Source organism: Balaenoptera borealis (genome assembly GCF_965194805.1).
Source record: "Balaenoptera borealis genome assembly, chromosome: 14".
In the NCBI taxonomy this organism is placed as follows: domain Eukaryota; kingdom Metazoa; phylum Chordata; class Mammalia; order Artiodactyla; family Balaenopteridae; genus Balaenoptera; species Balaenoptera borealis.
In genome coordinates, this window is record NC_138875.1 from 90,941,707 (window position 1) to 90,953,993 (window position 12,287).

At 57.5% G+C, this 12,287-nt stretch overlaps 1 protein-coding gene and 1 long non-coding RNA gene across 7 annotated transcripts in view; one reads left to right on the forward strand and one right to left on the reverse strand.

Moving 5' to 3' along the window:
- Positions 1-5,986, forward strand: part of SFSWAP (splicing factor SWAP) — an 89,533-nt gene extending 83,547 nt beyond the window's left edge. For 5 of the 6 annotated variants that reach the window (XM_082353225.1, XM_082353223.1, XM_082353222.1 and 2 more), the window contains 3 exons: positions 3,890-4,045; positions 5,218-5,290; positions 5,673-5,986. In XM_082353225.1, coding sequence (XP_082209351.1) covers positions 3,890-4,045; positions 5,218-5,290; positions 5,673-5,738 — 295 coding nt within the window. In that variant the 3' untranslated portion in view covers positions 5,739-5,986. The remainder of the gene's footprint in view (positions 1-3,889; positions 4,046-5,217; positions 5,291-5,672) is intronic. The other variant, XM_082353221.1, reaches the window with a different exon arrangement.
- Positions 1-12,287, reverse strand: part of LOC309610422 — a 487,797-nt gene that overhangs the window by 11,248 nt on the left and 464,262 nt on the right. The window lies entirely within an intron of this gene.

Below are 12,287 nucleotides of genomic sequence, written 5' to 3' on the forward strand. Positions count from 1 at the left end.
CCTGAGATCGGAGACAAGGCCAAGGTGTCTGCTCTGTAATAGAATTCATAGCCTCGACAGTGCGGCAAGAAAAAAGAAATAGAAGGCCTAAAGATTGCAAAGGAGAGCATAAAACTGTGTCTTCTTACATAATCATGTAAAATCTTAAGGAACCTCTAAGTTTATTTCTGTATACTGGCCTAGAAGAACCGAAAAATGAAGTTAAAAACAATACTAATTGGAACAGTATCAAAAAAGCAAAGTACTTATGGATAAATGTAAGGAAATATGTATAAGATCTCTCTACACTGAAAATCACAAAACATTTCAGAGAAAATGTTTAGGAAACCTAAATAAATGGAGGGAAAGTCCATATTCATGGATTGGAAGGCTCCGTATTGTTCAGATGGCTCTTCTCCACAAAATGATCTGCAGATCCAATACAATCCCAATCAAAACTCCCCTAGGCTTCTTGTAGATACTGGCGCGCTGACTAGCGGTCAAAGCAACCTTGAAAACTAAGTTGGAGGACTCTTGCTACCAATTCAAGACTTTACTAGAGAGCTACAGTAATCAGTGTGCACTGTACACCTTAAAAAGGTGAAGAGCCAAAACAGTGCAGTGAGGAAAAGTCCTTTCAGCAAAACTTGATTGAACAACTGGACATCAGAATGGAAGAAAAGTGACCTGTACCCCAGATACCAAGCTTAACTCAAGATGGATCACAGACCTAAACATGAAAACTAGAACCATTCTGTTTTTGAAGAAACAAGGAGAATACATTTATGAGGTGGCAGAGATTCCTGAGGATGTAGAAAATCCCACCGTAAGAGAAAAAAATTATAAATTTGACTTCATTGAAATTAAAAACTTCATTCAAAAGGGACAGTTAAGAAAGTGCATCGGCAGGCCCCAGACGGGGAGAAGTATTTGCAATGTGTATCTTTGACAAAGGCCTATGTCAATTCCAAAAAGGCAGCCCAATTAGAAAAGGGGCAGAGGGCTTGAGAGACATTTCATAGAAGAATGTATTTGCGGTCCATTTCTCCATCGGTCTGGAAGGTTGTCGTCATCGAGCTGTCAAGGAGAAGAGCTTCAAGTCCCTTAGCGAGACCTCAGCTGTGCAGTCTCCTGGCCAAGCGTCTGCAGTTTCATGCTGCTGGAGCATTCGGTGTGTCCCCGGGTGTTGCAAGCTGTCTGTAAGCTTGCTGTGGCTGAACCAAGAAGGAAGATGTCTACAGAAGTGATGATTCCGTAGAAAATTTTGAGGAGATGAGGAAGGCTGGTATCTCTTAGAGTGCAAAGTGATTTTGGAATGTAAAGAATCTCTTTGGGTTGAGTTCCACGGTAGTTTGTCACATACTTGTGTTTCGAAACTATGAACTGTGCATATCTGGGCTAAGGAATAGTTTCTCTTGATAAATAAACCACAGATACCTTGGTGGAAAAAAAGAATATATTTAAATAGCCAGTGAAGGTAGCATATGAAAAGGTGCCCAGCTTCCTCAGTCATCTGTCGGGGAAATGCAGAGATTAAAACCACAGTGAGGTGTTCTTTACACTGACAAGAACGGCCGAAAATAAGCAAGATGGGCATGACTAAGTGTTGAAACACTTGGGAAACAGTTTGGTGGTTTCCTACATAGTTAAACGTATACTGCTGCATGGCCTGACCGTGCCAGTCCCAGGTGTTTACTCGCCATAAACATTTGACCACAGACGCAACTTGGTTTGTAATTGCTAAAAACCGGAAACAACCCAAGTGTCTGTTAACAGGAGAAAGCCTCAACCAGTGATGGCAGATTCATACAGTGTAATGCTATCCAGCAGCGAAAAGAAACCCACCTCACGAAGAACCTCAGAAACATCCTGCTGAGCGAAAGAAGCCAGTCACAGAAGACTAATACTGTGTGATGCGATTTATCTGAAGTTTTCATTCATGTGATAGAAATCAGAGCAGTGCGTATCTGTGATGGTGGGGCAGGGGACGCAGATGCCTGACAGCATCAGTGGAAGAACCTTCTGGATGGTAGAATTTCCTGGTCGTGACAGGGGTCTGGGTTTCACCATGTCTGCCAGAACTCATCAAATAGCACTTCAGACCTTTGCATTTCGCTGGATATAAAGCACACCTCAATTTAAAAAACAAAAAGATTAGTTAATTCCTTAAGGAAACGCTTAGAAAGTCTTGTCATGAGATCAAGTTGTAGTGAAATTGAACGTGATTTACAGTTCAGGATTGCTCACCTACCTTTAATTAATTCATGTAGGCAGCCGTAGGAACTTAGCCGGATTTGGGGCTGAAATCATTTGGGACGTATGTCACGTCCCAAATAAATATTTTATTTATTTCTTTATTTGCTGCTTCCTTTGAAATCCTAGCCATGTGTTTACAGACAAAAAGTCACAAAACGTCTGCAGTGTAGGAAGTAGGCCTGTGGTGTGCACTTCACACTTCTGTGTACCCAGCACCTCTTCTTTATGGACCACTCCTCTTGCTCCTGGCCTGCACGTAGGCCAGCGCACCAGGGACACCTCCCACAGCTGAACTGAAGTTGCCCGGCTGCCACCACCCAGGGCCAGCTCCGTGTTGTTGAGGCAGAGCCAGAAAGCCGCGCCCTGCCCGGCGGGAGGGTCAGCTTGCTTCGCTGGCCAGCAGCCTCCTGCACCAGGGGTCCACGGGACCGCCCCAGGGAAGCGCCCCGACGAGTGACAGGCGGGCTGACAGGTGCACTGGTCTTGGGGTGGGTGGGCGTGTAGACAGGCCCTGGGGTGTCTCCAGGCTGGGAAGGGCCCGTGAGCCACCGGAGTCCCGAGGAGCCAGGAGGGGTGTGAGCTGTGCAGGCAGTGACCCAGGACGTGCGTATCGAGAGCAGTGGCGACACGCAGGGGAGGTGACAGCGCCAGGAGCCCGTCGTCCACCCCCCAGCCGCGCTCTGAGGACGAGGGCGCGGGCATCGGGCATCGGGCGGTGTCTCCCGAGGCCCAGTTCCTGTCGGGTCGCCCAGCTGCCCGCGGCCAGGGATCCACCCTCTCGTGCTTTGCAGCAACACGCAGCCCGGGAGGAAGGGGGGAGCGGCAGAAACTGAGACGGGGGCTGATGAAACCAGCGGTGACCTGTGCCTGCAGAGACTCCAGGAGACGGTCCCAGCAGGAGGGCGGCCTGCAGCTGTGGCGCCCGCGGGTTCTGAAGGGCGGGCAGCGGTGGTCTCAGGAGAAGCGAGGAGGGGCCTGCACCTCAGCGCTTCCACCACCTGCACATTCCCTCTTGCTGGCTGTGCTTCAGGGCCGTGGGGAGGAGGGTCACAGGGCAGGGCGTGGAGCGGAGTGAGACCTGCCTCTGTGCGGGAGGCGGTGGGCCCAGGCGAAGTGCAGTGCGGGCTGCGGGTCTGGAGGGGGAGGAGGAGCTGGGGGGCGTTTCTGACGTGGAATCACGGGCCTTGGCGACTCGGAGGACGTGGGCCGTGGGCAGCGAGGCACGGCCGTGAGGGCCCGTTAGCCTCAGGCCGGAAGGACACGCCAGCGTCTGTGCTCGCAGCGCTCGGTGTTAATGATTTTCCACTTCTGGTTGGAAGTTCCCATTAAGTCAGCGTAAAGGAACAAGCAGTACAAACAGCACTTGGTTACTTATCTTGGGTTATTTTAAATGCAGATAAAGTGCTGATCGTGTTTTAAACCCACAGACACCTGACTTCAGGACTTCTGCCGAGAAGGTGGTCTACGTTTTACTTCTGCACGACTTTTATTTTGTTATATCCATCCGTTTCAAGTTAATTAAATGTGTATAGCTTTAAAAAGGAGTCGATGTGTATAGAAGGGTGGGTGAAATTGCCGCATTGTCCCATGGAGAGCACCCAGAACTCCTTCAGAGCCAGCGCTGTGCCTTTGTCTAAAACCGCTTTCCTTCCAGAAGCCCCCATGAGAAGAAGAAGAAGAGGCGCTCACGGTCGCGGACCAAGTCCAAGGCCGGCTCCCAGCCAGCCTCCCCGAGCAAGCAGGCCGCGCGCCGGCACTCGGCCAGCATCTCTCCTGCAGAGAGTCGGGGCTCCAGCCAGGAGCGCTCCAGGTAAGCCCGCCCTGACCTCTGGGCCACGGGGGTCCCCGGGAAGGGGCGGGCTGGCAGACCCCCGGCCCCGGGCCCTGCGCCCCACATCCTCCTGCACGTGTCACTCGGGCTCCAGATGAGGGGAGGGTGGACACTGAGGTGGGTCAGCACCGAGGCCGCCTGGGCAGCGCGGGTCCAGAAGCCGCCTCCGGTGCCCCGGGCCGCCCGCCCCGCGCTCGGGCAGAGGGAACTCTATGAGCGGGTGCGGGGCGGCCGCGTAGTGTGCCAGCAGCGGTCCCCAAACCAGTGTCTCTCCAGGCTCCCCGCCGATGGTGCCTTGTCCTCACGTGGGCCGTATGGGGTGGGAGCTGGGGAGCCCGCTGTGACCAAAGGAGGGGTCAGGCACTGGACTCCGCAGCGACGGGGGCCCAGGACCCCCATCCACCCATCGCGCCCTCTCAGCCCGAGCAGGCAGGGGTGAACCCGTCACTTCCTGACCGCGCAGGCCGTGGGGATGTCGGCGTCCACACTGATGGTCCCGCAGTCTCCCCGTGCCAGCGCAGGTGACCCTCGTTGCCTGGCTGCCCGTGGTTGTCGGGGGACATTTGCCAGACAGTCCTGTTTCGAAAAGCCGCCCGCCCACACCACCCACCCAGAGCCTGGGCAGGGGTCGGGGGCAGGGGATCAGGTCCTCCATCCCGCCTGTAGACCCCCTGCTTCCGCAAGTGTGCGTTACGGTGCCCGATGCTGGTGGGTGAGCAGCAGAGGCCGCAGCTCACGTGAGGTGGGTCAGAATCTGAGGTGCGGCTTCTTTAAAGGTAAAACGTGACTCAGTACAGGCCCCGACCACCACTTGTGTGTCGTGTCCAGGCCCCCGAAAGTCCTCACGACGCGCCAGAGGCGCCCACTCGGGTTGTGGTCAGACTCAGGGAGTGTGGCGCTAGCTTTCTATGCTTCTGTCCTTTTCTTCATCTCTTTTTTTTTTTTTTTAATGTGTCTTATATAATGTTTATATGAACATATCTTTGAGTAATGTTGCATTTTATGAAATATTTCAAATGTGTTACATAAAATATAAAAGTGAAATACATATATTTATAATGTTGATTTCTTTTCTAAGGATACCGGAAACAGGTAAAACGGCTTTTTAAAGTATATTTTAAGCCTCTGACCTCTCTCTTTACTTGCGTTAGGGGAGTTTCTCAGGAAAAAGACGGTCAGATCTCCTCAGCAATTGTTTCTTCCGTGCAGAGCAAAATCACTCAGGTAAGGTGGGAGTGGGTCTCTCTTTCCTCCCATCTTCTTCTAAAGGGCCTAGTTTCCACTCCCTGTGTCCCCTCATCTTGTGGGTCCTGACGGGGGGTCCCGGCTGGTCCCCTGGAGGCCGTGGTGTCGGCGTTGCCCGGGGCAGCTGGTCCCTGGGCCCCCCTTTCCGGGCAGCCCCATCTCCTCCTTCCTGGCCAGGCCTGAGCGTCTCCTCCTGGGCCCTGAGCCTGCCTGGGTGTGTCCCCAGCCACCCAGCACGTTGCCCCCAGTTTCCTCGGTCTTCACCCGCTAACACGTTCGCGAGCTACTTCCCTGTGTGGAGCATCCGCTTCCCGAGTCTTAACGGGAGCCCCAGGGATGCCCTCTGTCTCTCCTCGCACAGGACCTCATGGCCAAAGTAAGAGCGATGCTCGCAGCTTCCAAAAACATGCAGACCAGTGCCTCCTGAGACTCGGCCGTGGGCGACTGGGCCTGGGGCCCCAGGAGCTGGCAGAGCAGAGAGCCCCGTCCTGCAAAGACCATCCCGCTGGGGCTCCTGGACCGTTGGCGGGTTTTGTAAATTAATTTTTGATGACATTTTAGGTTTAAGATTTTTGACCAGCAGTCTCTTACCTGTATATTTGTAAATAATATCCTGTTTCTGTGAAAATGTATTATCAAATAAAATGGGAGGAAAACACCTTTTCTAGCTAGTAACCGTGGGCAGTTTCTTCCTTGTTTGGCTTGTGAGTTCTTTACTGTTTGCCGTCTGTCACTGGCCTCTAACACTTGCTACGTGGGTGTCGCGCGGCGTGGGGACGGCCGTAAGGGTCGCCTGTCCTGCTCCCCTGGCCCTGCACGGGGCACAAGGCCACAGCCGTTTCAGCCCCCGCAAAGCAGGAGAGGCAGGTGGCCTGGAGGTCCCGCCCCACCCCGCCCCCTGGGCAGGGCGTCGCCGTTTGGGTGGGTTTCTTTCTATGTTTAGCACCAAGATGTCCTCCACGTTCACCCGGCTGGATGGTGCGGAATGAGGCCGTCCCTTCACTGGGCCCTGCTCGGCTGGCCCCCGGTGAGCCCACCGCAGGCTTCAGCCACGGCCACGGAGGGGCGCTTGGTCGCGTCACGCGGGGTCCCGGGCCTGTCTCTGCGGAGTGCTCACGGCCCCGGGTGGTCTGTGCCTCCCCTCGAGCACCAGCAGTGGGGGCCTCCGGCGCCGCCCTCTCACACGCGCCTGCGCCCGAGACGGAGTCCGCCCTCGTTCTGCCCGTCGTCCAAAACCCAGAAATGGAACCTTGACGTTTTCCTGCGTAGAAAGTAGACCCCTTCCCAGGAGTCCTGCTCGAGATCGTCGGGAAAGCAGGACACACCCCTGGGAGCTGTCTGTGGGCGGATGGGAGGGGGCGGGGCCACGGGGGACGGGGCCGCGGGCGAGGACCCACTTCCCGCTCTGGCCGAGGTCCCGCTGCCCGGCAGACGCGTACGCAGATCGGTGTCGTGCACACCTGTCCCTTCGCACAGTGGTGGCCACTTCACGCAGAGTTCTGTACTTTGTCCTACGTGTTTGCCTTTGAGACAGGGCCGTGTCGGCACTTAAGGACCTGCCCTGGCCATCGCCGTACACTGGACACGGTCCTGGCACACGGACCGGGTGCGTGTGTGTCGGGGGCATCCTCCCGGATGGACGCCAAGTTTCCTGCTGTTTGAAGCGTCCCCCCACGAGAGCCAGCCACACTGGACATCCTGGTGCAGGCGTCACCTGGGCACACAGGTACCACGGAGGCTGCAGACACCATCCCTAGCGGTGGAAGTCACAGGGAACGTGTGCTTTTGATTTTGATGCAAGTAATTGCCTTCCAGAAAGGGCTCTCTGCCAACCAAACCCGAGTGCCTTTTCTGCACCCTCCCCAAAGCCGTGTGACGCAAACATTACCTTGGCTGAATCAGAAAGATACAAAGTTCTCACATTTTAATTTCATTTCTTTAATCATGAGTAAGATTGAGCAACTTCTCTGTATTTAAAAATCCATTTGTATTTCTCCTCTGTAAACCAACCTTGTACTTTGGCTGTTTATTACTATTGAGCTTCTTACTGCACTATAGGCCCTCCTTTCTGTATTATTTATTTTGTAAATAATTTTCTCCCAGTTTGTCACTTCTTTCTTGACTTTATATTTTTAACCTGCAAAAATTGCTTCTTTTACACGGTCCTTCATTTTTCTCATGGCGTATGGGTTCTGTGTCCTTAGAGAAGACGGGTGAGCCCCGACCGTGACCTTCTCTCTCCCTGCTACTTGTGCGCCTTTGCTGTTTTGTGCAGAGCCGTCGATTGGCTGCATCATTTCCACTGTGAAGGAACGGGGGTTATGAGCCAGAGGAAGAGTCCTGGCAGGAAAATGACCACTTGGGCCGACACCAGCAGGACAGTCACTGACCGAGCGCCGTGGAGCGGGCCTCTGTCATGGGGGTGCATCCTCTGACGTCAGCTGCGGGGAAGCCCTGGCAGAGGACGCCCGGGCTGGGGCCGTGGGCTTCGTCTGGCGTCTGTCAGGCCCCGTCTAACACGGCGGACATTTCTGTTTGCAGCCAAGCGGGCTGGGGTGATGGCGGGTGACATCAAGCTGCCAGGGGAGCTTCGTGGTGCAGTGAGGAGACGCGGTCTTTACACGGACGTCGCCCAGACGACACCTGCCATGGACTCGGTGTCAGGGTCCGTGAGACTGGCGACCACCATCACCGCCGCGGGAACTGGAGGAGAAGAGGTCCTCAGTCCGGTCTCCCATCGGTCGGCGCTGGTCCAGGCAGGATCCCGGGCGGGAGGTGGGGCAGGCGTGGCAGCTTCCTGCACCTGAAAATGCCAGGGAATCGGGCTCTTCACGGTGTGTATGACGCACGAGTCATCCCTGCTGCTGCCGAAGCCACGCACACCGGCCCCGGGATGTGCTCTGTGGGCGACTGGGGATGGGGAACTCGGGGCCCCCGGGGATGGACTGCCCTCCTGTCACTGGGCAGCTTCCCGTGTTATCAACATTCTGCTAAATACTTTTTCCCCTTTAAAAATATTCTCTCCTTGGGAATGTGCCGGCGGTCCAGTGGTTAGGACTCAGCGCTTTCACTGCCGAGGGCCCGGGTTCGATCCCTGGTCGGGGAACTAAGATCCCACATGCCGCGGGGCAGCTAAGCCCGTGCGGGGCAACTGAGCCCGTGTGCCGCAACGAAGACAGGACGCAGCCAAAAATAAATATTTTTTAAAAAACACATTCCCACCAGCTTCCAGTGAGGCTTTGCCTGGATGTCCCCGCCCGCCCGGGTGAGACCTGCGTCCAGATCAGCTCGCTCTCCGTGACCCAGATTCCCGGAGAGAAGAGACGACGGGCAGCGGGAGAAAGCCAAGCAGAGAGCGCCGGGCCCGGGCTGCTGCCAGGAGGGGCTGGACGCTCAACCCGACGGCCGGCCGAACCGACAGGCGGTTTTCAGCAGTTTGGGGTTCCATTTGTGTTGAATAAGGGAGTCCTCCACCTGCTTAAATATTACTTCCTTGTGTGTCCTTCCAAGTTGCTTTTTACAACTACAGGGAAGTGGGAAATTATGGTCTCCTCCGCCCGGCCCACGTCCGCATCCCCGTCTCCTACACACAGAAAAGCGAACTGCGTGCCTGCTTCCCCTGCGCCTGCGGTTACTCTGCGTCTTGGAGCTACTTCTGTATCTGTACAGAAAGCTCCTTTATCTTCTCTGTAATAAGCTTTAGAACACGTTTCGATTTATTGAAAAAGTATGAAGAGAAAGTTCTCACAGGCCGGCCAGCACCCCTCACCCCGCACACTTCGCTGCACCGACAGGAGGGACACGTGTCGCTCTCCGGGGCCGACGTTGATCCGTTTCCGTCACCTGCCGCCCACGCGTTCAGACCGCCCTGCCTCTGACCGGCGCCCCTCCCTCCAGCCGCCTCCAGCCCCTCGGGGGGCCCTCACCGCCCGTCCCTGACGACGGGGTGGGGAGCGGCAGAGGGCGTCTCCGCTGACCCGGCCGCGGGTGGAGTCGGGCGGGGCGGCTCCCGGCGTGGGGCCGGGGGAGCCCGAGTAGGAGCGGCCCTTCCACCTCCCGGCGAGGGAGCAGGCGAGCGGCTGCCCTGCTCGGTCTCCCTCCAGCTCTGTCCGGGCTCAGCGCCGGCAGGGGCTTCGGCGGGCACGGCGTGGCCATAGGTCCCCGGGCGAGAGAGGGACGCAGGCCAAGCCCCAGGGAAATCGGGCGCCGCTGCCCAAAGAAGGTGCGAAGGACGCCGGGCCCTCCGAGAGCCAGCCGTTCACCCCGCTCCGTGCCCGCGGGTCGGGGGCTGCCCGCCTGGCGTCTGGGGCCGGTGCTGAGTCCCCGTGACAGACCAGGCCGCCCCGCCGTCCACGCAGCCAGCAGGCGTCGGGCTCCGGCTTCGCAGGGCTGGCGGGACAGGACGCTGGCACGCGTTGCCTCCACAGACGGGCGTGCGAGGGCAGGGCCCCAACTCACTCCACCTCGGGGGGCGTGAGCTACTCATCGCGGGCAGCTCAGGGGAGCTGGGGCGGGGGGGGGGGGTCAGGCGTTAAGCGGGGTTTGAGGAAGCACGGCCAGCGGCTCCCCGTTCATTCTGACGTTCAAGCTGCACAACCAGCGCCGGGGTCTCCCGGGACAGAGGGGGCGGGCGGAGGGCAGGCCGGCTGCGCCCTCTAACGCGGAGACCCTCTGTGGGCGCACGGGGCCTCCCAGCTCTCAACTCGGTGCGCAAAACCCACTCCAGGGCCCAGCGCCCTCCAGCCCAGCGTGGGCCCAGGCTCAGCACACGGGCCAGGCGATGACAAAGCCCTGGAAGCGGGAGGCCCGACGACACAGCCTGGTCCACGGCAGCGGTCGGTGGGCCTGGGGGAGAGGGGACGCCGAGCAGAGGGCGGGAATGGGGGCGGGGCCAGGCCTTCCGGGGGGCTCAGTGACCGATGAGGGAGACAGACAGAGACACAGAAAGATGAGCCCAAAGTGACTCCCAGGGTCCCAGGTCGGCGAGGGGAGAGGCCGGATGATCCCTGTGGTGACGGATTAGATGCGGAGACCTCAGCGTGAGCGCACGTTTAGCTGAACGTAGCTACGGGAGGTTGCATGTAGAAGCGTTTATGCATATGTGCGCGCACCCAGGTTACTACACACGCGGGTTACTACACACACATACTTCTTTCAGCTGACACACGAGACCCCAGGAGCACCTGGATGGGATCCCAGAACCGAAATAGGACGTTAGGGGGAAAATGAGAAAGTCTGATACAGCAGGGACCTCAGTTAATAATAATGCGTGGACATCGGTTCACTGCTGGTGACAACGCTCCACAACACGTACGATGTTAACAGCACAGGAAAGTAGGTGTGAGGCACACGGGCCCTTTCTGCACTGTCTTCACAAGTTTTCTGTAAATGCAAAACTGTTCCAGATTTTAAAGTTTCTTTTTTTGGCCGCACCGCGGGGCACGCGGGATCTTAGTTCCCCAATCAGGGATCCCCCTGCAGAGGAAGCAGAGTCCTAACCACTGGACCACCAGGGAATTCCCAAAGTTTACTTTTTTAAAAAAAAGAAGAAAAGAGAAACTCAAACACGCAAACTCTGCCTTCTAAAGCCGGCACCTAGGAACGCCCGCGTTCTGAACGCGCGTTAGCTTGTGCGGTGAGCGCACATAAGCCATCAAACCTGCTCGCCCAGCGCGCTTGGAACCCTGGGTCCCAGAGTCCGGCGGGGAGGGGACAGGGGCGTCACTCGGGAAGAGTGGCCTCAGTCACACACGGCGTCCATCGTATGCAGAACGCCTGGTGGGCACCGTCGCCTGCTGCTGAGGCTGCCATCCGAACGCGGGTGCCCCTCGGCTGGGCTCCAGAGCTAATCTTCCAAAACGTCGTGTGAATAGAGAGCTGGAACTAGGGGCTCGAACGCTACCAGAGGAAATACTTGTTGACTTCAATCAAGTCAAGGTGGAGAGCTGCATTTCCTTTTGCCATTATTTGTAACAGACTTGTTCAGAATGAGCGCTTCTGGGTTAAAGACACAGTAAGCAGTTCTACAGAAATAACTATCACGCCCAGGTTTCCAGCCTGGGCTTCGGGGTTCACAGCTACACCTGCCACGGAGTCAGGAGTGCAGGGGGTGTGGTGGGGAGCTGACGCACCCGCGCTGGGGACACACGGGTTTGCCTGGCGTGGCTCATCCATGGGACTGTCCAGGCAGGAGGCTGCCGGCCAAAGGTCTCCAACGGGCCTCGTGCCCGCAGCACGTGGCTGGTACCTGGAGCCGCCAGAGTCAGCCTGACGGGCAGCAGAGCAGAGAGAGAGCGACCCAGGACCAGCCTCTGGGGAGCCCCGCACGAAGGGCTGGGAGGGGGGAGCTGAGGGCCCGGGGGACCCGGGACACCAGGCCTCTGGAGCCCCGGCAGTGGCTGGTCCGCTCACTTCCTCGCCGCCTTGGCAGTGGGCTGGGGCAGCCTCCCCTCGAAGGTGGAGGATCCTTCCTGAGGCCCTCATGGTGCGGCTGAGAGCCACTGAGGGCAGGACAGCAGAGCCCCCGGCCTTGAGGGGGGCCCGGAATGAACAGACGAGAAGGTACCAGACGGCGGGTGGTGGGGACTGCGCAGCGGGGAGTGGGGCGAGGGCAGGGGCTGCTTTGCAAAGGCTTCAGCCAGGGGGCACCTCTCAGGAAGAGGCGCGGGCGAGACCTGCGGGAAGTAATGAGGGTCGGGGGGAGCTCTGGGGTGGGGGGCCTGGGGTGAAGGAGGAGGGGCGGAGCAGACTGGGCCCACGGGCTGGGGTGCGAGCTGGGACTTGCCCCCCGAGCACAACGGAAGCCCCTGACGCTGAGGCAGGTGGCACCATCCCTCCACGTGTGGGGAAGGTCGCCCCGGCCCTGGTTTAGCGAACAGCAGGCAGGCAGGGTGGGCACAGCTGGGAGGTGTGTCAGGGTCCTGGGCAGCCGCCCAAACCACCACTAAGCAGGGTTTGAAAACCCAGGAGTTTGTCC